The sequence below is a fragment of the Octopus sinensis genome, linkage group LG21 (genome assembly GCF_006345805.1).
Source record: "Octopus sinensis linkage group LG21, ASM634580v1, whole genome shotgun sequence".
Lineage (NCBI taxonomy): Eukaryota > Metazoa > Mollusca > Cephalopoda > Octopoda > Octopodidae > Octopus > Octopus sinensis.
Genome location: NC_043017.1, coordinates 4,507,137 through 4,528,619, shown reverse-complemented (window position 1 = coordinate 4,528,619; position 21,483 = coordinate 4,507,137). Strand labels below are relative to the sequence as shown.

Genomic DNA, 21,483 nt, shown 5'->3' with positions numbered 1-21,483 from the left:
ATTTTTCACTATTTCAGTAATTTGATTGCGGCCATGCTGGTGCACCATCCTGAAGGGGTTTTGTCGAACAAATCGACCCTCAGACTTGTATTTTTAAAACCTACTTCTTATTCTATCGGTCTCTTTGCCGAGCCAAAAACATATGCCCATGACTGTCCTCTTATATAGTTTTAAGACAAAATGCTTGTCCTTTGTCTTAATGGCATGTCAGTGCTTGAGAATTATTGAATCTCAATTACCATTTGCTAACTATTATGCAGCTTTTAGAGGCAGAAATAATTTTAATAAAACAGGATTTCGTGTTTCATATTATTTGATATGCTTGTAGTTATCTATGTTGTTTAAATACATGCCACTGGTCAATCTTATTTCTCTTATCTTTTTTTTTTTTTTGTCATCACCATTTAATGTCCACATCTCGTGTAGGCAATAGTTTGGACAGTTTGACAAGATTTGATGTCTACAAATTGCATCAAGCTACAATATCTGCCTTGGCATGGTTTTTTTTTTATAGTTGGATGCCATTCATAATGCCAACCACTTTATAAGCATGGACTGGGTGCTTTTTTCATCTCATCTACATTATCAAGGTTGCCATGTGACATTATGCCTCTCGTAGATATTATACAAAAATCTGGTCCTGAAGTGATTTTCTGTGCACCCACATAATTTCCACACACTATTTGCCCTACTGGGATTTTTTGATATTAACTCAACCTCAAACACAAGTTTCTCACTTGTGGATTTTTTAAGAAGCTTTGCACCTCATTTGGCTAATTAGTTCATTTGTAATGCGTATTAGCAAATTCATTTACACCTTTTTTTACCTGGTAATGAGATATCCATGAGCAACAAATTCAACCTTAATTTTTCCATTCTGAAGACTTCTATACCGTTAGCATTCACAAGCGCACGAACAAAACAGTTATAGAGCAGTGCAACCCAAAAAAATCCTGATATAGGAAGTTAGTTAACATCATGCTTGTACACAGCTTGCATAGACAAGAAAAAGCAGAGTTATGCAAGGCATATTAAATTTAATTTTGAAACAACTGTAGCCTTTATTTACCTTTTCCATTCCTTACACTCATTGATACATAAAATTCAGAATATCAAGAGATCTTACATATATTCATTTGAATTATAATGAAATGTTTATGTGGTTTGTGTTCACCCAAAATCTATGGTCAATTATGAGAATACCTTTCTCTAGCTATTCACCCATGATGTCAAATCAATTGTATCTTTCCTCTCTTCTGGAAATATGTTATATAGAATAAATACAGATGTTCTTAAAGAATGCTTTTATTAAAAATGTAATAGTTTATTTTTGCACCTGCTTTTCCAGGATATCCTGGCTTTTGGATGGAGATTTATTGGGATAGTTGCGAAGCCTTACCTGTACTTTAAGAAAGAAATTTTTTTTTTGTTATTTTATTCCAACTTGTCCTCAAAGACAGAGTTACACAATGTCTTGTATAAGGAAGAGCCAAACATGACAAACCAGATTTCTCTCAAATTGTCTCAAGAAAAGACACACTGAATGTAAACGTTCATATGTGCATGTGCAAACACACACAAACAAACCAGCTTCAATCTACCAATTACATTCACAAGGGGCATTGGTCGTCCCAAGGCTGCAATAGAAGACACTTGCCCATGGTGCCACACAATGAGATAGAACCTGAATCCATGTGCTTCAAAGCAAAATTCATATTCACACAGCCACGGTTGTAGTGGTTATATAAAGCATAGCTTCCTATAAATGCTATTATAAGTAATTATTGTCACAGAATGAAGATTGAGAGATACAGCTTCTCTGCAATATCAACAAATTATGAATGGTTAAATGAGATTTTTTGAAAGAATGATATAATACATATATTACATGCTTTTTCTTTTTCGTCTTTTTGTCAAGGGTGAATATAGTTCAGGGGTCGGTAAAAATGAAATTCTTGGGGGTGAGGATTCATTAGACATAAATAAAGTTCTATAAAAAAAATGTGTTCCTTGATATGACAGAAATTTTTTTTCTGGCAACACTGCATCTGTCCAATGTAATGCAAGTATTTAAGAGACATCAAGCCATTTTGAATTACAAACAATTTGGTTGCTAAGGCGTTGTCAACATCATTTCTCCATAACCTCAAGCGAAAAAGTTTCTAGAAAAATCCTTTTGTTTCAAAATCAGGATATTTTATCACATTTGTTTTATACTTTTTATGTTTATAATTTTATTCTCCATGTAAATAGATTCCATAAACCTTTTAAATTTAAAGAATCTATGATTTTCTTCTTTTCAAATCAAAGGGGTAACGTTGGCATAATTATGTTTTGGGGTAATTGGTTAAAAAAGTTCCCCGACTCCTGATCTAGTTAAATGCTTCTTTGATAAAATGAACTATCACAGACATCACGCTCATCTGGTTTCTATTCTTTCACAGAAAGATTTATCACAGCAATAGAGTTACTCTCTTGTATGAATATGTTTGTGTTTAGTTAAGTAACTTGTTTTAGAAAAGGATTTACCACAGATACTACAATGATATGGTTTTTCTGAACTGTGAATGTACCTGTGTTTATTTAAGACGCTTCCATCAGAGAATGATTTGCCACAGATATCACAGTCATATGGTTTCTCTCCTGTATGAACACGCTTGTGAATAGTTAATGAACTGCTCTGAGAAAATGATTTGCCACAGATATCACAGTGATATGGTTTTTCTCCAGTATGAACACGCTTGTGAGTAGTTAAAGTACTACTTACAGAGAATGATTTACCACAGACATCACAGTGATATGGTTGTTCACCTGTATGAATACGTTTGTGTTTAGAAAAGTTACCAGTTTCAGAGAAAGATTTGCCACAGATATCACAGTGGAATGGTTTCTCTCCTGTATGAATGCGCTTGTGTGTAGTTAAGCTGCTACTTACGGAGAACGATTTTCCACAAATATCACAGTCATATGGTTTTTCTCCTGTATGAATACGTTTGTGAATAATTAGATTACCTTTCTGAGTGAATAATATACCACATATATCACAGTAATAAGGTCTCTCTCCTGTGTGAATACGTTTGTGAGTAGTTAAGTGAGTTGTTTCGGAAAATGATTTACCACAAATACCACAGTGATATGGCTTCTCTCCCGTGTGAATTCGTTTGTGAGTAGTCAAGTCATTACTTTGAGAAAATGATTTACCACAGATACCACAATGATATGGTTTCTCTCCTGTATGAATACGCTTGTGAGTAGTTAGGTTACCCTTTTGAGTGAATGATATACCACAAATATCACATTCATATGGCTTCTTTCCTATATGAATATCCCTGTGTCGAGAAAAGCAACTTTTTTGAGTGAAAGATTTACCACATATATCACAATAATATGGCTTGAATCCTGAATGAATTTGCCTGTGAGTAGTGAGGTTACTTTTTTGATTGAATGACTTCTTACAGATGTCACAGTGGTACAAAGTTTTCCCTATCTTATTGGAAAAGTTCATCGTTTTATACTGTCTTTTACAATTTACTTTCTTTTCAGATAATTGATTTTCCATAATTCTTTTCAACTTACAACACGAGAAATATTCTCTTCTCTTTGATGTACGTTGTCTTCTCGACAAATCTCTCTTCTGCTACACTCCCATCAGATGTTCCGTTTGTGATATCCGAAAAGAGTGCAAACTCATCTGCAATTTTAAGTTTAGTTAAATTGCAAAACTGTCTTGTAAATATCTTAGCAAGCGACGTGGAGAAATGTTGCTATTAATCCCAACTTAATGGAAATATTTCGCAATAATTCTACCATTCTGTGTATAACATCTTCCTTTAGTCTTTAAACACTGGTAAATAGTTCTGATGCAGCTGAAGTAAAAATTCTTTCTTGTCAATATCATCCATTATTCTGAAATAGAAGAATAGAATAAGAGATTAAGAATACTTTATACTTACAAAGCAGCAATTCAACAGAAGAAATTTTTATAAATTCCATAATTGTTAACTCTAGATATTACAAATTACAGGAATATTTTAAGCTTTCTTCATTTTTGTATTTGGTTTGCAAGATTCTTGATGTAAATCCCTGCATTAAGACAACATTCATGTTCAGATCCACTTCTTTATTGTTAAAATTTACTTCTAGTTTGTTATTAAAATTACAGAATGCAACCTTGTGTGAAGTTGACTTACTTGGAGTCCCCACATCTCTAGGATTTAACTCACGGGCATTTAAACTGGTCATATTTGGCCCCAAAATATTTCTACCAGTTTTATGTTCAAACTGACGCACAATCTGTGTCCTTATATTTTCGAACAAGGGTGTTTAGCTTAAGCTGAGTGGGGACACCAAACTCCCTTGTTCAAAAATATAAGGACACAGATACTGCATCGATAGCCAGCTGGAAATAAAATTAAGCTATGTGGAAACGTTGCTTATTCCGAAACTTTACCCGTTTCACACGTTATGCTGAAATTTTAATTTAAAGACGAGTATGTCATGACAGGAAGACTTTTGATTACACGTTTTCTTAAATAGGGTTGCAATAAAAACAAAAAATCAAATGTTAAATGGTATTTATTTTGAATTATATCATGTTGAAAGAATACTTCTAGATTTTATTATTTTATAGGTGCAGGAGTGGCTGTGTGGTAAGTAGCTTGCTTACCAACCACATGGTTCTGGGTTCAGTCCCACTGCGTGGCACCTTGGGCAAGTGTCTTCTACTATAGCCTCAGGCTGACCAAAGCCTTGTGAATGGATTTGGTGCACGGAAACTGAAAGAAGCCCGTCGTATATATGTGTGTGTGTGTGTCTGTGTTTGTCCTCCACCCCCAACATCGCTTGACAACCGATGCTGGTGTGTTTACGTCCCCGTCACTTAGCGGTTCGGCAAAGAGACCGATAGAATAAGTACTAGGCTTACAAAGAATAAGCCCTGGGGTCGATTTGCTCGACTAAAGGCGATGCTCCAGCATGGCCGCAGTCAAATGACTGAAACAAGTAAAAGAGTATCTGAGAGCATCAATTTGTGTTGAAAGTATATTTCAGCGCATGTGTAAATTCCAAAATGGATCGAAACGTCGTTTCGGACCGCGAAGTACGGAATACCTTTTACAAGTTATTTCCTTGATTTATTTTCATTTTTGCCATGAAGGCTGAAGCAAAAAGTTAAAGCTAAATTATAGGGAACGGTGTAAACTTGATCCTTGCAAGTTGTTATGGGATTTGGTTACTTTATCTAGCAGGCCGAACGACCGTAAAGTCTCTGTAGCTTTTATAAATGTGCATAAGGCGAAAGAACATTTAAAAAGCCGAAATTGTCAAACGCAAAGCGGAACGGGATGATTAACCTAAGACTATCAGTAGAAATAGATTTCACTTCATTTATAAATGTAAATAGTAAAAACACATATACGTTTCCATCAAATGATAAAAATCAGGGAGCCCGGTCGCTTGAGCTGCTAAATAAAAATTAAAAATAGCAACTATATTTCCCTCATATCATTTAAGGTAAAGATACGTTGAATAATGTTGCTCTAAAAACTTCTGAAGGCGGTGCTAGAATGTCTTGGATCAGAGATCTGCTCAAAAGCAACAACAAATAGGAAGATTTTGTTTATCGCCTTTTTCCAATAACACGTGGAATTCCTTGTGCTTTTAACTGATTTGTGGGAAATTTAAACCAATACAAATAGTAAAATGGACTTTTAGAAATAGAATTACGTTAAATTTAGATGGATTTTGAGACTAATGGTGCCTTAGTATAATTACAACCTTGTAACACGAGATGTGAGGGAGGGGACACGAAATTCCAGGTAGAGTGAAGAAAAGGCGATAAAGTTTGCTTTGGTGTTATAAAGTATAAACAAGTTCATGATTATGTAAAATGAGTGTTCGATGTCCATTTTATCTTACCTGTTATGGTGCATATATCATCGTCTTCTGCGGAATAAGTTTAGTTTTTAACGAAGTCTGAATTCTTTCAACTTTGAATGGAGCGGGAAATTCTAAATCATATTTCAATGATGCGTATTGATACCTTTTGCATCTCTATTTGGCACTTTACGCAAAAGATGTTTATGAAGGGAAATAACTTGAGAAGTGTGCGCAAGTTTCAATGACAATTCTGTTAGTTTTGCAAAAAAAAAAAACAAATTAGATTTACGGAGATGTACTTGCATAGCGAGTGACTTGATCTGAGATCGTGTGCTGGAGCACACATGCATGCGCACATACATGTACACACACACACACGAACATATATATATATATATATATATATCATGAACTATATATATCTCAGATGCAGCATGAAGTTTTGTCAGTGAACGGGTCGCGGTCTCAAAGCGACGAAAATATTTTGACAAATTAAATTTAAACGTTGAAGTGAATCTAACGGTTTTTGTGTGTTTCTTAAATGGCTTATAAACACCTTCCACGATGCAAAAATTAGATTCCTATCGATATACTTTTCCTTTAATACACCTGAAACTACCTATATTTATACACTGAAATTTCAATTCAAATTTTTGACAGAAAGATAATATAAAATTTTAACATTTGTTTTTTTTTATAGGGTGTTTTATTTCATTAGTAAATTGAGACACAAATTTAGAAAATATTCTTGTTAAAAATATGGAAACAAAAGAGTTCATATCTTGTTTATCTGGTTATTTTAAAAACAAAAAGACAATATATTCTGGTTAGAAATATTGTCACGAAACCGTCACCATCATCATCATCATCATTTAACTCCTTTGTCCATGCTGGCATGGGTTGGACGGTCTGACCAGGGCTGGTAAGCTGCACCAGACTCGAGTCTGATTTGGCATGGTTTCTATAGCTGGATGCCCTTCCTAACGCCAACCACTCCAAGAGTGTAAAGGATGCTTTCACATGCCACCAGCAAGGGTGCCATTTGTGTGACACCAGCATTTGCCACAATTACAATTTTACTTGGTTTGAGGGGGTCTTCTTCTCAAGCACATCATAATGCCAAAAGTCTCAGTCATTCATCATTGCTTCCATGAGGCCCAACACTCGAAAGGTGCTTTTCACATGCCACTAGCATTGGCCATCTTGCCTCTGTGAGGCCCAATTGCTCAAAAAGTGCTTTTTCCATGCCACTGGTATGGATGCCAGTCACATGACACCAGCATCGGCCACGACTATGATTTCATTTGGCTTGATGGGTCTTCTCACGCACAGCACATCGCCAAAGGTCTCGGTCATTTGTCATTGCCCCAAAGTTTGACGATCATACTTCATCACCTTGTCCCATGTCTTCCTGAGTCTACCACATTGAAACAAGCTGTCTTGGAGGAAAAGAAACTATCCAGGTGGTATTTGACTGCATCTAAATCATTGAAACATTTTCTATTCGTGGATTTTACAGAGACCTAAACAAATGAGAGTTAGAGGGTGCAATATTGGTAAAGAATGGGAAGCAACTTACTGAAGGTAATCAAAAACGCATAAGGCCTGACATCTTGTTGGCATACAAACCCTTTCCTCATGGCTAGTTCTGAATTCATTGTTTTATGCTGTCAAATTGTTTTTTTTATTTAATTTCTCCAGCTGGTAGCAGTGTCCATCAGGATCGATGATCTGTCTGTGGGATGAGGTCATGATACGTAATGACTTTGAAATCCCACCAAACACAAAACATGATTTCCTTTTTTTCTAACATTTTCATAAATATTCCGCTTTAGCGGAATCGTTAGCACACCAGGTGAAATGCATAGCCATATTTCGTCTGCCGTTACGTTCTGAGTTCAAATTCCTCCGAGGTCGACTTTGCCTTTCATCCTTTCGGGGTCGATTAAATAAGTACCAGTTCTGCACTGGAGTCGATATAATCCCTTTGTCTGTCCTCTCTGTGTTTAGCCCCTTGTGGGTAATAAAAGAAATAGGCATCAACTCCAGTCACCAATCACTTCAAAATAAGTCCAGTTTTATTGCATTCTAAGAGCATCTCACAGATGGAATACTGGTCCATGCAGTTTTTCCCAGACGAGTTGTGAGAGACCAGCAAGAAATATCCCAAGTTTCACTGAGTGTTCTTTTCAGAACTTTGAACATCTCTGCAAGTTTCACAGTCATGACTTTATCACTTCAATGTTTACTAAACCTTCAAAAATCATCATCCAACTATGAAGGCTTTCCAAAGCCACTTGCATCTTCTAATTTATAATCTCTACTTTTGAATCTTGCAAACCATCTCTGAATCTTTGATTCACCAACAGCATATTTGCCTGGCACTTCACAAATACTTTTACATGTTTCTCTGGCATATTCACCCTTTTTAAAGAAAAATATTATGTACTGAAAATGCCACATCTGCTTATCTTTTTCTCAACTTGATAAAGGATGATAATAGATATACTGAAGTCTGATGTGAGATTAAACAGGTAGGTTACCAAACTGCAAGTGGTACTAACAGTACAGGTGTTACATTACCATACTCTGAGCGCCTTGTTTCCCTGGGCATGGATTCACTGAAGCTCCGGCGTCTGGCGATGGACTTGGTAAACACCCACAAAGTTATCAACCACCTCACCAACAACACTGAACACCTTTTTGATCTTCATGTGTCTAACACATGTGGACATGCCTACAAAGTCAGAAAACAGCACAGCTCCCATGACTTTCGGAAATATTTTTTCACGCTCAGAGTTGCTGAAGCATGGAATAAACTGCCTGCGTCAGTTGTTGACTGCCATGACACTGCATCCTTTAAGGCCCTCATGCTTTCTGAAATCCGCCGAAACTACACCTGATTATATATACACTTTAGATGAGTTGTAGTGCACCTGAGCACTGTACACAATGTTTTTATTATTATATTATTAAGTATTTAAATACACAAAATGGCTCAGAAATTTCTGGACCTGATTATGTAGCTGGATTGGCCAGTTACATTTCATCTCCATGCAGTGCACTGGTCGCTCCTCTTTTCATCACCTCTACTATATTTTATACCCATGCACTCTCCCTACATGCATACTCATTACCACTACCGAGTTTGGTCCCCATACACACTTTTCCTGCAGATGACAACTTAAAAATTTCTCAACTGAACATAAGTTCGTAGAGAGGTCATGTGTTAACCACTGTCATCATCATCATCATCGTTTAACGTCCGTTCTCCATGCTAGCATGGGTTGGACGGTTCGACCGGGGATCTGGGAAGCCAGAAGGCTGCACCAGGCTTCAGTCTTATCTGGCAATGTTTCTACAGCTGGATGCCCTTCCTAACGCCAACCACTCCGTGGGTGCTTTTTACGTGCCACCTGCACAGGTGCCAGGCGAGGCTGGCAACGGCCACGGTCGGATTGGTGTATTTTACGTGCCACCGGCACGGAAGCCAGTCGAGGCGGCGCTGGCATCGGCCACTGTGTTATATATTATTGGTGCTTAAACCCGAGGAGATTAAAAGACCAAGTTGACAGATACTTTGTATAACTCCTACAATTCACTTCAAAGAATATCAGTCAGATGTGGATGAAAGATGAAACTCTATAGAAATGTTCTCAGAGATGTGTCAACAGTTCTAAGAAAATCTGCTTTGATTATTTCCACAAATTTATGCAGCTCAGTTAATTAATTAAGTTTACTTCTAGCATGCACCAAACTTGTTTATAGGGATTTTCTCCACTTTGATCCTACAGTGATCACCATCAGATATATTCAGGTGTTACTCCATAACTTGTTGCTGACCCTCTATTATAGTTGTGCTCCCATACTAAAATAGTGCATCTGCTGGTGGACCTCAACCAAATATATCATCTAGATAACCAACAAAGATTTACATTATAGCTACTTGACACAGATCTACAATTTCTTCTTTTAGGTCTACTAAAACAGTTTCTGTTCCTCTCAAAACAGCCAAATATGTCTCTACTCTTCCCATTAACCCCTCCAACCCCCTGTGTTCAAACCGTTATTGCTCCAGAGTTGCAGCTCTTTGAAATTTCCATTGCTTGTGTTTCCTAACATGGACAGCTTGCAATGTACTCCATCCTTACTAATCTTGGCAAATCCATGTTGATCATAAAATAAAAGTTGTAGACAGATGGAGGAAGCCCAGAATATACAGTTGGCTTGCAAACCAAAATTTGTCACAATATATATTGTTCTGTAACCCCAGATCAATTCTATTCAAGCAGACCTCTTTTTGTGAATTTTCTATCCAAAACCCAATCAAAATGCCCGAAACTTGATACGCCAATTGGATGCCAGCTAGGTGTATGTGATTGGTCGGAGATTTGGACAGTACTCACGTGTATGTGCGCACGCACGCAGCTGTATATGCATGCACTAGCACTATGACCCAGCGTTGCCGGGTCATAGTGCTAGTTTAGTATAAATTATAACATAACACGGATTAAAATAAAAATATTGGCTATCAAATTCTAACAGTATTAGTATTCGGTATCAAATAATGTCAACAGATTTTATAACTTTGGGTTAAAGATAAGTTTGGATAAATGCACAATTTATACCATATACAGATCAAGTTCTGGAATTCTATAGCTTAGGGTTGTGTCAGAAAGATGGTTAACATACAGAATAAAATAGTTTTAATGTAAAACCCATACAAGCATGTGGAATGGATAATAAAAAAGTGATAGTGGTGGTGATGATGATGATTATTGACAAATGACAGCAACTACTTTCATTATATTATATCAAGTCTAAGATTACACTAACATATGCAAATTAACTTTAGACTTAATAATCAAGTCATGAAATAAAACAGACCAATAAAGCTACACAGTAATAGATTTTATAAATATGGAATTATTCCTTTATTGGACTTATTTGTGCTTCTTTGATTTGTCTCTCATATCACAGCAATATGGTTTCATCCCTTTATGAACGCAGCTCTTAAATCAGAATAATGATTTACCACAGATAATTCATGACATAATTTCTCACCTGCAGACACCTGCCTTTGCTGTTACATAAAGACATTTACAGAATGTTTTACTATATTGAAATGGTTCATTTCCTGTATCAAGGTGTTCATGGGTAATTAAGTTACTTCTTAAAGAGATTGATTTAGAATGCAAATGAACCTTTACTGGAATGAATGAACAAATGTACAGTTAAGTCACTTGATTTCAACAGTATTTTACTGCAGATCTCGCAGTATATCATATCTCTCCTATATGATTATATTTGTGATAATTTAACAGTCCCCTTTGAGAGGATGATTTACCACAGGTGTCACAGTGACAATGGTTTCTCTCCTGTATGAGTGCGTTTGTGAATAATTAAGCAACTATTCTGAGAGAATGGTTTACCACAGATATGACAGCAATATGGCTTTTCTCCTAATAATCTCACTCAGATGAAATATTCCAGAGAAACTTTTACCGCAGGTTTCTACAAAACAGGTTATGTCTGTTCTGTGCAGCAGCTTCCGTTAGTTTTTTTTCAGCAGATGATAAATATTGATGATGAATCTGAAGAAGAAAGATTCTTTAATACCAATGCCATCTGACATTCTGAAAAAAAGAAAGAAAGATAAGCAGTATAAGGTATCAAGAAAGAAAGCAGCAGCAGTATAAGATATCAAGAATACTTAAAAAGCAGATATTTAACAGTTTCAATTTTACATATTTATACAGTGGAAGCACTCCGTCGGTTACGACGACGAGGGTTCCGGTTGATCCGATCAACGGAACAGCCTGCTCATGAAATTAACGTGTAAGTGGCTGAGCACTCCACAGACACGTGTACCCTTAACGTAGTTCTCGGGGATATTCAGCGTGACACAGAGAGTGACAAGGCCGGCCCCTTGAAATACAGGTACAACAGAAACAGGAAGTAAGAGTGAGAGAAAGTTGTGGTGAAAGAGTACAGCAGGGATCACCACCATCCCCTGCCGGAGCCTCGTGGAGCTTTAGGTGTTTTCGCTCAATAAACACTCACAACGCCCGGTCTGGGAATCGAAACCGCGAGTCCGCTGCCCTAACCACTGGGCCATTGCGCCTCCATATTTATACAGATAATCTGTTGATATAAACCTTTACGAGAACAACTGAACATAAAAGATGCTCAATCTTTTATTTCACCTCATTAATGGTGAAATCAGAAGAAAAACGAAAATAATTGCTTTTTAATCTATAAAATATTGTTCTCTTAGTGTAGCAAAAGCACAAATCAAAGCAATTGGGACCCACCCGCTCTCAGAAAGCCCACGGGAATGAAATTAAAAATACGACTAGCTGGTGGGTCGTGCGGGATTCACTAACATACCATCACGACCCACCGGCAGGGCGTGTGGGAGCTAACGTGTTACTTGAACGCACAACAGAAGCTATTGAAGCAAGAGATGGCGAAACTAAGGCGTTGGAATAAACACTTTCACGAGCATTATCTGACTCCCCAGTAAGCCGAGCTACTAACGATGGTAAGAACTTCGCTGTCAGCGGCCCAGCTTCTACAAACGTCTCAGACTGGAAGATATGGTTCACTGACAAGTATCGATATTTTAGGATTTTGTTCCGTGCCACTATGGAAGCAGTGACCATCCATCCCACCATGCCATTACCGTATTTACTTAGGAGTGAATTTGGTAGACGGATAGAAAGCAAATAGGTCGTTCATTCTGTTAGCCACCAACGGACGCATTGCTTTTCATGACGATAGAGTTTGAATTACTTAATATCTAAACAATTCTATTTCCCCGCTCAAAATTGACAATTTTCTATGTTCATCTTGCATCATAATTTATTCATGCGGGCTTTGTAGAGTTTGAACATTAAATTCATAATTGATACTACTTCCATTAAGTTTCTTTATTGGCCACACAGGGCTGCACACAGATGGGACAAGTTACAAGGTAGAGCTTTTCTTTTGGGGGGAGAAAAAAAAAAGGTGGCGTAGGTTTTCGATCAAAAGGGATCGTAAAAGGGAAAAAAGAACAAAAAAAAAACGAAAAAAGAGGAAAAAAGGGGAAGAGGAAAAAAAAACCATCAATAGGGATCGTGTATCACAGTGTCATGATGTATGGTGTAAAGGGGAAAGCAAGTAAGGTTTATCCGTGGGAACTTCCATTAAAGGGCGCATTAATCATGCAAATTGTGAGCTAAGGTTTTCAAAAATTAACAGATTGACCTTTGAGTGTGAAAGTTTTATCCGGTAAGTAAATATTAGGACGAGGAGGTAATTTGTTTCTAGCAGGTGCTCGCTTCTGTATATTTACTGTATGGTCTAAGAGAAATATAATTCCATTATTTACACATTTACAGCTCTGAAGCAAATCGTCAACTTACCATTTCGAGGTGGAAACAGTAAATCAGTGTGTTGTAATTCTTTACTAAACGATAAAAGAAATAATTTCGTTGCTACAAGGCTATTTTCAAAGATTTTTAGCATCGTTTTTCTCGAATAAGAATCGTGACATCAATGAAACAAACATCTTTTGTCAGAATAAGCAGCACAGCTGACTCTTTCTCCTCAGCCGCTGTTTCGACACGAAACACTGACGCGCACACACAAACCCATACACAAATGCATGTGTATACCCACCCACCTTATTACACTGTATAACACAATTTTTGTCCTTTGGGTAGCAATTATTTTATTTCCTATTTGCTAACCTCTAGCAAGTATGAAAAATGCCTGATATTTCCTTCGAACTTTGCTTCTCTTACATCTATTCGAGGGTTCTCAACCATTCTTTGCCTAGGAACCCCTTTGCCGAAGTTACACCTTATAATTAAATATTTCAGAAGTGGTATAAAAATCGCTAAAATATTTTGTGTATTATGGACGTATAAACCAATCTATTGCACAGACACTTTACTCGTCTGAAGCACAATTTTTTCATGGTCCCTGAACAATTACCGAACGAACGACCGTCAATCCATCCATAACTTTGGCTGCTATTTCTAACAGTCACCACAGAGACTATTAGAATCTATTTCAAAACAGATTGAAATGCAATAGATCGATACTAGGGTCATAATTATGGGTGACAATTTCATATGACACCGCCAGAAAAAACTGCCGTTCAAACCGAAAAGATCCATAATATATATATATATATATATATATATATATATATATATATGCGTGTGTGTATGTATGTATGTATAAACACGAAATGATTATGATACCTATTTCTTTATTACCCACAAAGGGGCTAAACAAGGACAGACATAGGTATTAAGTCGATTACATCAACCCCAGTGCGTAACTGGTACTTAATTTATCGACCCCGAAAGGATGAAAGGCAAAGTCGACCTCGGCGGAATTTGAACTCACAACATAACGCAGACGAAATACCGCTAAGCATTTCGCCCGGCGTGCTAACGTTTCTGCCAGCTCGCCGCGGTCAATGATTATGATACCTTACCGGCATAATGGCTAATAATTAGTATCGAAACTACGGCTGGAATCATGAAGTCAGCTTCATTGTTTTTCTCTGTTAAGACGTCAATTTACCGTTCTGCTCGAAGAAGTTTTAAGAACTTCCATGGAAAAGTGGAATTAAAGTTGACGAAGAACGTTGAAAAACCCGATCTAGCAACGAGATCCTTTCCTTCGTCTATGTTTCTTAAAAATGGTAAGTTTTACGGAAATTTCTGTGAATAATAGAATTATGTTGCCTTCGAAGATGCTGTAATTACAGAGAAGTGAAACCTCATAACACTTTGAAGAAATGTTTTTACATCCTAACTTTTTTTGTGCAGGATGAAAATTCGAGATGACTGTTATATGTGATCTATAACAAGATCTAGTTAATGCACCAAGAGCAGACTGCCCACTTCTACGTAGTTTCTAATTTTACTCTTTTAGGCTAATTTCTAACATTTGCACCAGGCCTTATATTTTGGGAAGTGCGAAGTGAATTAAATATACTTCGGTATTTGATTAGTATTTCTTTGATCAAATCCAGAAGTATGAAATTTATATATAATCTTGCTGATAACAACTTATAACATAGGCATGTAACAAAATACCAGTTCTGTTATCCACCACCCTGTCAATGCAAACGTACACACATCTCATAAATTGTAGAGAGTACTTCAGTGTATAAAGCGAAAAGTCCTGTTGTTATCTTTGTTCCTCTACACACAGATGATGTATTATTGGCGCAGCTGTAATCTATTGAATTGAATATACTAAATATTTCAGGCAGACAAACAATGGGATAAATTTTAATATCGAAGCTGACTGCTAGGATTTGAACTCTGATCATTAATCAACGATATTAATTACTACTCAGCGCGTTAGCATCCGTTCCTATTTCAAGCCTTATCATAATATTGCAATAAATTGTATTAAGATAATCCTTTCTACTAAAGGAACAAGGCCTGAAATTTGGAGGAGGGGTAAGTCGATTACATCGACCCTAGTACTCAACTTGTCGACTCCGAAAGGTCGAAAAGTGAAGTCGACCCCGGCGGAATTCGAAATCAAAACGTAAAGACGAATGAAATGCCGCTAAGCATTTTGCCCGACGTGCTAACGGTTCTGCCAGTTCGCCGCCGGTACACGGCCAATAATTTTACAGAGTGAAGGTTAGCTGCATGGTTATACAGTATACTTATTTGAGAGGATTAGTAAAATTCGTTGATTATGTTACCAGTCGTGTTTATGCAGCCACTTACATGAATGTTACCTCAGTGTAGCAAGCTCACCTGTTATTATTTAACTTCGTAGTTCCTCTGCAAAGAAGCAAACTGAACCCTGGTCATACTGGTCGTCATTTACCAGTAATACTTCCCAGATGACAACTTTACTCTGTGATTTTCTTTTGTAGATGCAGATGACAACATCCTATGTCGTATTTACAAGATATTCCAGTTAATATTGAATGAGTGATTTATGTATGTTTAATTCAATCAGGTGTTAGATGCATAAGATATTTCGTTGCAAACTCTCCCTTGTATATCATAACATCATCATCATCATCATTATCATCGTTTAACGTCCGCTTTCCATGCTAGCATGGGTTGGACGGTTCAACTGGGGTCTGGGAAGCCCGAAGGCTGCACCAGGCCAGTCAGATCTGGCAGTGCTTCTACAGCTGGATGCCCTTCCTAACGCCAACCACTCCGAGAGATATAACAGATCCGTTATACGCATTGGACTCTAGGATATGATTTTAGAAAAGTCCTAATCATAATTTTGTGTCTATTCTCTATCACCAACTGATACGAGGTAAACTTGAATCAGCTCCCTTCTATTCAATACTTGAATTTTTTATTGCTTTTAGTTTTTCGGCCTGAACTGTTTGTGGTAATCACACACACACAAACAAATCAGTGTATTTTTATTTCTAAACAAGTTTATTTTATCCTCTGTTCTGAATTTTTTCATTAGTTTTGTTGGTTCATTAAATGTTTTCACAAACTCCACCTGAAAATCAATTGAAGTTTTACATGTGTTATGGAAAAATCATCATCGTCGTCATCATTGTAGCATCAGTAGGATATGACAGGTTCAAGAATTGCATCCTGTTCCAGGGTCTGTTTTGGTTTGGTTTCTACAGCTAAATGCCCTTCTTCACACCGACCACTTTATAGCATGTACAGACATAGCAACACATATACCCTTTGGACAGAGGATCAATCTTGGCCATGGCCTATACTGATTGTGGGTTTTTTTCTTCCCCCTTTTAACACATCTCTAGAGAAAAATAAAACTAAATGAGATGATATCACAATACCTACCCGAGACTGAAACCTCCATCTACCTCACTGTCTTGTCTGTAACCAAACACTTTTATCCACAAAGCCAGTAATACTACTAATACACAGTATGAGATATTTAAATCTATTATAATGATTGGTTATTGATTACATTAGTCTGATAGGTTTATATATATATAATAAATTAATAGATAAATAAAACATATGCATATATACACACATATATGTACGTACCTACCTCTACATGTATATATACATGCATATATGGGTACAGGACACCAAAAAAACGTTGAACACAATGAGAAACGAAAACATAAACACAAAACCAAGGAACTGGACATTTTTCTTAAACAACGAAAAAATAGAGTACAGGACATACAACACAAGGAAAATTCCTCTTCTTCAGTCGCCTTTCTTTCATCTACTCCACGTTTCGAAGGTCAAGGTGATACATGACTTGAATGAAACAATCCTTCCCGCGAAAATCAAATTAAATAAAATTTGAGATTTTTTTGCAGAGGGGTAAAAATGGTAACAAAAACAGGACAGTAACGACAGTACCAAATATAAACAGTAAAAGACAGGACAAGGAGAATAACAGTAACACAAACAAGAAGGGCTGTTAAGCCAAACGAGATAATTTTTATATATATATATATATATATATACACATGCATACACTGCTTCTGGAACTTTGTTTCACAGATTTTCTTGAGAAGCACATATTGATAGTCCCTTTATCTTCTCTATGAAGTTCAAAGTCCTGAGATGAGTCTTTATCACTTCATCCCATGTTTTACTGGATCTCCCACAAATTCCATTCACCTTTAGTGAATCATTCAACCATTTAAGAGAATCTATTTCCAATTTGCTCATAGCACACACTATTCCAGTGAATGGATCTATCGTGTATGAAGGCTACATTCTCTGTTAGTCTGCTTGTAATTCCACATTATGCATTGTATGTGTCCATAGCTTACCATGAGCACAGTATATGGAGTTCATACCTACCCTGTTGTACAGTTCATAAATCTTCTCAATCAGGATTAGTCTGGAACTAAAAAACAACTGATCTTCCAAGCAAGATCAGTTGCTCACTCAGCTAGAAATAACAGTCATGTATATAGTAATTCTAGATGTTCACAACTTGAGAGAAGGACAAGATGATCATGGCTGAAGACTCCATGGTAAAGGTTTACATCTACTGTTCACCTGTATAGAAATGTAGTGAGATTTCCTCTGTTTAATCAATCTCTTTTAAAGTTCTGTCTATATCTAATACTGTTTCTTTATTATTTCAGAATATTGGATGATTTTGGCATAAGTTTTTACATGAGATGCATCGTCAATGTTTATCATCTTTTAAAGACTTAAGGAAGTTGTTATACAAAATAGATATAACCCATTTTTATATAAATCTGTCGAAGAATCAGGTTGGAATTATTACCAATATTGTTTTACCTCACCGTCTGGAATGGACATAAGATAATTTTGCATTCGAACTAAATACAAACATAATTACAAAACAGCTTTCAGCATCTTGTGATATCAACAAAATATCACGGTTGATTGGAATATAGCAGAAATACTAAAAATTGGCAAAAAAGAAATATATCTATGTATTGGGGTGAAAATAAGAAAAATTATGGAAAATGAATCCCGAAAGGATTTATTCTGATGGGATGCTGAAAGATGGGAAAATGTTGTACAATTGTGATGTCTGTAAAAAGTCATTCTCTCAGAAGCATAACCTAACTTCACATAAATGTATTCATACAGGAGAAAAACCAAATCACTGTGGTAACTCACTCTCTCAAGTAACTACTAACAAAAGTATTTATACAGAAGAGAAATCATATCTCTGTGATGAGTCATTCTCTCAAAGATCTCGTTTATCCAGTCACAAACATATTCATGCAGGAGAAAGACCATTTCACTGTGACATCTGTGGTAAATCATTCTCTCAAACACGAAGATTGACAACTCACAAACGCATTCATACAGGAGAAAGACCATATAATTGTAATATCTGTGATAAATCTTTCTCTCAAACAAGTAACTTAACTACTCACATACGCATTCATACAGGTGAGAAACCATTCTACTGTGACGTCTGTGGTAAATCATTCTCTGCGAAATGTATCTTAACTAAACACAGGCGTATTCATACAGGAGAGAAGCCGTATCACTGTAACATCTGCGGTAAATCCTTCTCTACAAGTAGTGATTTAACCAAACATATACGCATTCATACAGGGGAGAAACCATATCACTGTGATATCTGTGGTAAATCATTCAGTGAAACGGGTCACTTAACTACTCACAAATTCATTCATACAGGAGAAAAACCATATCAGTGTGACATCTGTAATAAATCATTCTCTGAAAGATATAAATTAACTCGACACAAGAATATTCACACTGGGGAAAAGACTTATCCGTGTGATATCTGTGGTAAATCGTTCATTCTAAGAAGTCATTTAACCACACACAAACGCATTCATACTGGAGAGAAGCCATTCCACTGTGATATTTGTGGTAAAGCATTCTCTCAAATAAGTGAGTTGTCTTCTCACAAACGTATCCATACGGGAGAGAAGCCATATCACTGTGATATTTGTGGTAGTTCATTCTCTCATGGACATACCTTAACTAACCACAAACGCATTCACACCGGAGATAAACCATACCATTGTGATGTCTGTGGTACTTCCTTCTCTCAAACTGGTAACTTAACAAGACACAAACGCATTCATACAGGAGAGAAACTATACAATTGTGATATCTGTAGTAAATCATTCTCTCACGTAACTTCATTGACTAACCACAGGCATATTCATACAGCAGAAAAAGATTAACTACTCGACTGGCCTCCGTGCCAGTGGCACGTAAAAAGCACCAACCAAACGTGACTGTTGCCATCCTCGCCTGGCCTGTGCTGGTGGCACGTAAAAAGCACCCACCACACTCATGGAGTGGTTGGCATTAGTAAGGGCATTCAGCTGTAGAAATACTGCCAGATCAGACTGGGCCTGGTGCAGCCTCCTGGCTTCCCAGACCCCGGTCGAACCATCCACCCATGCTAGCATGGAAATCGGACGTTAAACGATGATGATGATCAATGATATTTGTGGTTAATCTTTCTGAGAAATGTTACTTGTTTATATATGTCTGCATTCATAAAGCAGAGTAATTGTGTCTATGTCAAAATTCTTTCTGTGAATACAATTAGTGTGTTCTATATAGCAAAGAAGATATAACATGATAACAAGCATAACCAATGCTTATAATTTGTGCAACCACAGCTATATATATATATATATATATATATATATATATACACATTGATTTTATGACACATGACTGTGATATTTTTTAATAAAAGTACACTTTTAGAACACACGCATATATTACATATATATATATATGTTAAACATTATATATTTCCAGAAAGTAAAAAAAGATATCTATTTGGTGTTATGGGTAAATAACTGAGAAATGTATTATTGTCATAAATTAAGCATATCATTGTACAGTTATTTTTTTGGAAATATAAATAAAAGAAGAAATTTCATTATCTCAAAGTTGGACCCATATTTCACAAATATCCCTGAGCTTCTCTGCATTATTTAGTGTATATTGTGTGGGGTTTATTGAATGTATTGCATGAAGGGAAATAATTCTGTTGTTGGTAAGGGTTACTCTATTACTTGTTTCAGTCATATGACTGCGGCCATGCTGGAGCACCGCCTTTAGTCGAGCAAATCGACCCCCAGGACTTATTCTTTGTAAGCCTAGTACTTATCTATTGGTCTCTTTTGCCAAACCGCTAAGTTACGGGGACATAAACACATCAACATTGGTCGTTAATTGATGTTGAGGGGACAAACACAGACACACAAACACACATATCCATACGATGGGCTTCATTCAGTTTCCGTCTACCAGATCCACTCACAAGGCTTTGTTGGCCTGGGGCTATAGCAGAAGACACTTGCCCAAGGTGCCACTCAGTGGGACTGAACCCTGAACCATGTGGTTGGGAAGCAAGCTACTTACCACACAGCCTCTCCTTGTATATATATATTTTTTTTATTTATAGCAGGAGTTCTTCATGGCTTGTTGGTTAAACTGACTATCAAATTGCAAATGTTGATATATCTTTAAACTTAATGTAAATACAAAGTGGATAATCTATTTGAGAGTTATGTACATCAGTGTTATATCAAATGCTTTCCTGGCAACTTGTCAGTATGATAATAGAATATTCAAGTAGAATCATGAAGAAGAAAAAATGTAACATCAAGTAAGAGTACAAAGTCAAAAAGAAACAGAAGAGAATTTAACTTTTTAAATGGTTTTTCCTTTGTCAAGAATATAAAAAGAAATGGGAGGAAGAATGTTTAGTGAAAAAAATGGTGAATGCCAGGACATATGTTTAGAATAATGGGTTGTAACCATAAAAGCATGCCCCGTTTTTCTTTTCATTTTTTGTCCTTTTTCATATTAGGAGGGTGAGGTTCCTCTGGCTTGTCCGTAGATCCCTCCTGCCACCTCAGAATCCATCGGTGTGCAGCCATTGTTGCTTACCTTTCTTTCTTTTCCTTTCGAGGGGGTTACCTCCTCCTCAACTTTTTCTACACCTCCCTCTTTTATATACTCAGGAGGCTCCATTAGAGGAAAAACAGCCTCCTCTATTAATTTCTCCAGATAAACTGACATCTGACTATTTAAAGGAAGACTTCAAAAGTAACTCTTGAAAATCGACATTTGGCATCATGATCACATCAAGTACCTGCAGAAAAGGGGT

The 21,483-nt window shown here is 36.7% G+C and overlaps 2 protein-coding genes and 2 long non-coding RNA genes across 5 annotated transcripts in view; 2 read left to right on the top strand and 2 right to left on the bottom strand.

The window, feature by feature from the left end:
* The window catches only part of LOC115222826 (zinc finger protein 98-like), a 31,222-nt gene extending 25,181 nt beyond the window's left edge, over positions 1–6,041 (bottom strand). The window contains exons 1-2 of one of the 2 annotated variants that reach the window (XM_029793143.2): positions 5,917–6,041; positions 2,862–3,906 (exon numbers count right to left, since the gene is read on the bottom strand). In XM_029793143.2, the coding sequence (XP_029649003.2) occupies positions 2,862–3,559 (698 nt within the window). In that variant the 5' untranslated portion in view covers positions 3,560–3,906; positions 5,917–6,041. Of the gene's footprint in view, positions 1–2,763; positions 3,907–5,916 lie in introns of both variants that reach the window. The other variant, XM_029793045.2, reaches the window with a different exon arrangement.
* A 4,739-nt stretch (positions 6,042–10,780) lies between these two features.
* Positions 10,781–13,431, bottom strand: LOC118767444. Its single transcript, XR_005003366.1, has 2 exons — positions 13,287–13,431; positions 10,781–11,513 (listed from the first exon to the last, which is right to left on the bottom strand). It is a non-coding gene; the product is annotated as an uncharacterized LOC118767444 (long non-coding RNA).
* A 942-nt stretch (positions 13,432–14,373) lies between these two features.
* On the top strand, positions 14,374–18,271 carry LOC118767447. Its single transcript, XR_005003369.1, has 2 exons — positions 14,374–14,581; positions 17,975–18,271. It is a non-coding gene; the product is annotated as an uncharacterized LOC118767447 (long non-coding RNA).
* Positions 18,272–18,325: 54 nt separating this feature from the next.
* Positions 18,326–21,115, top strand: LOC115222744 (zinc finger protein 1-like). The gene is made up of 3 exons (XM_029793044.1): positions 18,326–18,473; positions 18,762–18,875; positions 21,048–21,115. Exons 1-3 carry the CDS (start codon positions 18,326–18,328, stop codon positions 21,113–21,115), a joined length of 330 nt encoding a protein of 109 aa, XP_029648904.1.
* Positions 21,116–21,483: the final 368 nt, after the last annotated feature.